The sequence below is a fragment of the Lipophrys pholis genome, assembly GCF_963383615.2.
Source record: "Lipophrys pholis genome assembly, chromosome: 7".
Lineage (NCBI taxonomy): Eukaryota > Metazoa > Chordata > Actinopteri > Blenniiformes > Blenniidae > Lipophrys > Lipophrys pholis.
The window spans coordinates 1,341,993-1,348,167 of NC_137638.1; the positions used below are offsets into that span (position 1 = coordinate 1,341,993).

At 44.7% G+C, this 6,175-nt stretch overlaps 1 protein-coding gene across 1 annotated transcript; it reads left to right on the top strand.

The window, feature by feature from the left end:
• Nucleotides 1-543: 543 nt before the first annotated feature.
• dmrt3a (doublesex and mab-3 related transcription factor 3a) lies at nt 544-5,113 on the top strand (the record flags this gene model as incomplete). Its single annotated transcript, XM_080468308.1, has 2 exons — nt 544-970; nt 4,092-5,113. 2 exons carry the CDS (start codon nt 544-546, stop codon nt 5,096-5,098), a joined length of 1,434 nt encoding a protein of 477 aa, XP_080324434.1. The 3' UTR covers nt 5,099-5,113.
• Between the last annotated feature and the right edge of the window lie 1,062 nt (nt 5,114-6,175).

Sequence of the window (6,175 nt, forward strand, 5' to 3'; positions counted from 1 at the left end):
ATTTATTTGCAGTTTATTTCTCTTTACTGCTTTTTTTTTCCTGTTTCTGATCATAAAATAACTTCTGCTCATCATTTTACTCTAAAACGTGTCGATCAGAGTCTGAATAGGTTGAAGTTGTTATTACGGGGATTTCTCCTTTAGAATGTTGAGTAGAAACGGGATTCTGACCAGCAGCTTCAGCTTCAGCTTCAGCCTCTCCGACACCTTTACTTTCTCCTCCAAACGCGTCAGTGCGCGCGCGCCGAGGCGGAGCCAGGCTCCTTAATTAAATCCTTTAAAACGTGTCATTGTGTTTGAACAGAAGTAAATTGTTATTATAGGGATTTTCTGGAGAGGATGTGATGAGGTTCTGACTGGCAGCTTCAGTTTCAGCCTCTTTGACACGTTTGGTTTCTCCTCCAAAGCGCGTCAGGGCGCGCGCTCTGAGGCGGAGGAAGGGCACCTCCTCCTCCTCCTCCTCCTCCTCCTCCTCGTGCATCTCCATCCTCCTCCACCTCTCCTCCTGGCAGCACCTCCCGCCGCTCGCTCCGCGGAGCCACAATGAACGGCTACGGGTCCCCCTACCTGTACATGGGGGCTCCGGTGTCGCAGCCCCGGGCCCCGCTGCAGCGGACCCCCAAGTGCGCGCGGTGCCGGAACCACGGCGTGCTGTCGTGGCTCAAAGGTCACAAGCGTTACTGCCGCTTCAAGGACTGCACATGCGAGAAGTGCATCCTCATCATCGAGCGGCAGCGCGTCATGGCGGCGCAGGTGGCGCTGCGCCGGCAGCAGGCCAACGAGAGCCTGGAGAGCCTCATCCCGGAGTCCCTGCGCGTGCTGCCGCCGCCGGCCATCGGCCTGCAGCCCGCCGGGGCCTCGGCCGGGGCCGGGGCCGGCGAGGGGAGCCAGGCGGCCCCGGCGGGCCGCGCGGAGGAGCTGGAGCTGCGGTGGAGCGGCGCGGAGGCGGCGCAGCAGCCCGGGGGCGCAGGTACGACCGCATCACACAAACACAAAGACACGGGGACTATTTATCAGCTTTAATATGATCAGCGTTGTTTCTAAAAGATTCCAGGTCTGAGGGGAAGTTTTCCACTGAACAAGGGAAGGTCGGAACAGTTTTCCATTAGAAGCGTTTGGCTCCACTTTTCTTCTCGTTTCTCCCGGAAACACAAAGACGGAACGTCTCCGAACCCAAAAGTTCCGAAATACAGAGAATCCAGAATTCAACCTATTGGAGGGAGAATCAGCGTGTTTACAGAGTTTAATGATAATTGTATTTCTCCTTCATGTTATTACAAGAAGAGCGAGACCAACAGGAAGTTTTCTACTGAACAACTCAACATTTTAACTGTTTTTAATCATAAACACTCAAACTGTCTTTAGCGCATTTAGCTCCAAACTCTTTTAACTTAATGTTTTTTTACAAGATGAAAACTGCTCTAAAGATATGGAAATGTGCGCAATATTTACAAATACTTGCTTAATATCAAAAGTAATATTTAGGCTGTTTGGATTGTTTTTTCTCTAAAATAAATTGTCACTATTTTCTGGACAATCTGAATGAAAATGTAATATTCAGAGGATTTTATTCTGAAGAGCGTTTTTAACAACTGGTCTTTATTTTATTGGAATTTGATCGTGTTTGTTTGGACATTAAATATATTAAATATATTTCTAAAAAAACAAATTAAAGAGCGTTTTTTTTTAAATTTCTTAGTTTTTGGATTTAAATCTATATTTAAATTAATGAAACTGCTCCAGTTTGATGTTTGGGAGATAAAAAACAGTTTAAATTAACACAATGTACAAACACACGCTTGATCAATATGAGAAGTTATATCCAGGACGGATGTTTATTAGTTTATTACAAGAAGTGTGAAATATGTCAAACTGTGTGTTTTTAACAGACGATTGTTTTATTGTGTTGGAATCTGATCGAAATTATTCAAACGGACTTTTTAAACTTCAACTTTCTAAAAACAAAGTAGAGGATTGATATTTCTTTACTTTTCCTTTTTCCAACAAATTAAACCGTTAAAAACTAAATGAATGAATATTAAAATGTTGACGAGTCTTTCAAAATAAACTTTTGTCACAATTTAAAGGGTTAAATCGTTAAAACAAATAAATAAATCACTATTTCAATTCCAATTAAGAAGAATGTGTTTAAACTTTGCTCCTTCTCAGATACTAACGGTTCACTACAGTTTGAATCCTCTGCACTCTGACCATTTTTATGTTAAATGTCTCAAACTGAAGGTCTATTTTAGGTAAAAAAAATATAAAATAAATAAAGATTAAAAAGTAAATCTATGATATTTGACATTTTGTGATCGAGGTTCAATATCACATTCATTCTTGACAGAAACCGACACGTTTGAACGTAATGAAGAGGAAAATGCTCCAATATGTTAATTCACTCAAAAGACGACACGTTTTATGTAACTTCAGCCTTTTTCTTATTAATCTCATTTTAATGTCATTTCCTGGAAAAGCTCTGATTTTCTTCACATATTTTTAGTCATGAATGAGTAAGAAAAACAGGTAATTCGGAATAAAGTGAAGACGAAAGTGGTCAAAATGACTTTTTATATATATATATCTATATATAGATATATATGATATTATATATTTATATATCTCCTTTGTGTACTTGTGAACATGATAATAATGTTTGAGTTTATCTAAAGTAAAAACTAAAGGAAGCTCAGTACTGGAATTCGCTGCTTTGAACATTTATTCTTCTCACGTGACGTTCCTTCACTTCCATTTGAGTATTTTTTCAGTTTACCGTCTTTAAATTGACTTTAAAACCCAAAGTTGCTCCAAACAGGAACTTTCTAACGATTTGATCTGCTTGTTGTGTTTCTGACTAAAATCTCAAAAACTTCAAACTTCAAACTCCGAATTAAAGTGATGAAACTGATGTTTCCTTGTTTGTAGTTGTCAGGAGTGTGTGTGTGTGTGTGTGTGTGTGTGTGTGTGTGTGTGTGTGTGTGTGTGTGTGTGTGTGTGTGTGTGTGTGTGTGTGTGTGTGTGTGTGTGTGTGTGTGTGTGTGTGTGTGTGGGTGTGTGTGTGTGTGTGTGTGTGTGTGTATTTTCATGACTTCGATCACAAATCAAACCAGTTGATCAGGTGAAGAAGTTCATCGATCCTCCAGGAGCAGCAGATTTTTTTTCATCACTTTGACTCTTAAAAGGTTCAAATATTTAAAATCAACGTTAAATAATGTTGAAAACAAATTGTGTTTTAGTGATTTAGAAACAATATTGAAACGATTCAACAGGAATAACTGAACTGGAGAGCAAAAAGCAATAATGGTGCAAAACGACATAGAAAAGTGCAAAATTACAACGAATACTTCAGTTTGATAAAGATTACTGTAAAATAACAGTAAATATTACAATACGTCAGCAGGGTCCAGATGTTTGTGATGTGCAGAATCAGTGAATGTGAATATTTACAGCTCAAACAACAGAATAATACTTACAATACGTGCTTGACTTTGTGTTTTTAATTTTAAAGGTATTATAATAATAATAACAACTATTTATAAAGTACTTTTAAGAACAGTTGTGACACAGAGTGTTTTCATAGTTGTCATAAACTTCCTTTAAATCTTTAAATTGATGCAAAATTAAGAAAACATAATACACAGCTTTATGTCATCATTATAAAACTGATACTTAAATTTAAATAAATGTAAATACTGGGATTGTTTTTTTTTCTTGGAAAAAAACTTTAATTTTCTGTGTTTTCCCTTATTGAGTAAATGTATTGAGTATTTATTGTGTCCTGACATAGGATGTGTGTGCATTCGATGATATTCTTACTTATTCTTATGTAATTTGATTATTGAGTATTGGAGAATATATATAAATATTATCATTAATAATAATAGTATCAGCATATATAATTTTATTGGTAAAAATCGAGACCTCTGACAGTAAAAGATTTTTTTTTAATAGAATTTATAAACAACAATTATGAAAAACCACCGATGTTGTTCTGATATTTTTGTTTCTGCTGTAAAGTAATTAAATAAAAATACTTTATCTGCGGTAAATGAATGGAACCACTTTGGTGCGTTTGTTTTGCGGCCCCGCAGAGCCGGCGGAGGACGGAGCGGACGAGGGTTCGGGCGGGGACAACAGCTCCAGCGACAAGGAGCAGGACCCGGCCAGCTCCCCGGAGGGCTCCAAACCGAACTCCTGCTACACCCCCGAGCCCCCCGAGACCCCCTCCCACCCGGAGGAGCCCCGCTACGGCCTCCCCAAGACCCCCGGCGCCGACAAGGAGGCGCACAAACCGGAGAGCCCCCAGAAGTACCCGCCCAGCCCCGCGGAGCAGGCGGTGCTGATCGAGGGCCTCGGCGGCTCCATCAACCTGCCGCTGAGCCTGCGGGCCAACCGGCCGCCGCTCGACGTCCTCAAGAAGATCTTCCCGGCGCACAAGCCGCCGGTGCTGGAGCTCATCCTGCGGGGCTGCGGCGGAGACCTGGTGGGGGCCATCGAGGTGCTGCTGTCCAGCCGGGGCCCGGACGGCGGCGGCGGGGGGATCCCGCACGCCGACCCGCACCCCGAGGCGCTGATGCTGCCCTCTAACGGACACCTGTTCGAGCACGCGCTGGGCACGTACCACCCGGTGGCGTCCTCCGCCAAGTGGTCGGTGGGCTCCGCCTTCCGGGTGCCGGAGTCGCTCCGGTTCGGCCCGGAGTCCGGCCCGGGCGCTCTGGGCGTCCCGCTGCAGCACGCGGCGGCCGCGGCGTCCTTCCCGCAGCCCGCGCGCTACCCGCTCATGTTGCGCAACTCCCTGACGCGCAGCCAGACCAGCCCGTTCGTGCGCAATGACGTCACCCTGTGGAACACCGTGGCGCTGCAGCAGCAGTACCAGCTGCGCTCCGCCGCGGCGCAGTACGTCTCGCCCTTCTCGCCCTCCGCCGCGGGCCCCGCCGCGGGCTCCGTGTTCCGCGGCTCGCCGCTGCTGACCTCCAGGCCCTCCGAGGAGGAGGCGGCCTGCCCGCTGGGGCCCAAGCCCGGCCTCTACTCCCCCGACGAGGAGTACGAGGAGCGCTCCGACTCCGCGGACTCGCGCATCCTCAGCTCGTCCTCGTGAAGCGCTCGCGGACCTCAGCTTGGACCAACCGGACCCGCGGTATTGTGACTTGGCTGTGTGCGGGGTCGGGGGACAATTACCCCCCAAATGGAATAAATACCCCACACTGAAATGTGTGCGAATACCCCGGACTAAGTTCCCCCCCCCCAAAATACCCCAGACTGACCTACCCCCCACCCCCCCTCACCCGGAATAAACGCCCCAGACTGAGATGTTTACCCCTCATGTACCAGGCTGAAATGCGTGGCACCCAAGTACCCCCCCCCCCCCCCCCCCACCCCATCCCACCCCCCACATCAGCATGTTGACCCGCTGCATGTTGTTGAATTTCAAAATAAAAGCTTTAGCTGCTGTTCTTCAGTTTTTCTTCAGGAGCCACAAACAGGAAATGGATCAAATGTGAATAAAACCTGAAAAACTTTCATTTGTTTTTAGAGCAACTTGATATTGTGGTGAATTAAAATACTACATGGAGTTTACTCTGTTGTCTTATAACTGAGGTACTTTCACTTTCAGGACAAAGGAAGTTTTCTTCTTAAACTGAGTTCAAGTCTTTTGTTAGAAAACACGAGGTGTCAGCAGTATTTCATCTGTGTGGGATTTCATTACAAAAACAACTACTGCTACTACTACTACTGCTACTACTACTACTACTACTCCTGCTACTACTACTATTGCTACTGCTAATACTGCTACTACTACTACTACTGCTACTACTGCTACTACTACTACTACTACTACTGCTACTACTACTACTACTACTACCCCTGCTACTACTATTATTGCTACTACTACTACTACTACTGCTACTGCTAATACTGCTACTACTACTACTATTACTACTGCTACTACTACTACTCCTGCTACTACTACTATTGCTACTACTACTGCTACTGCTACTACTACTATTACTACTGCTACTACTACTACTACTACTACTCCTGCTACTACTACTACTGCTACTACTACTACTGCTACTACTACTACTACTCCTGCTACTACTACTACTGCTACTACTACTACTGCTACTACTACTACTACTACTCCTGCTACTACTACTACTGCTACTACTACTAC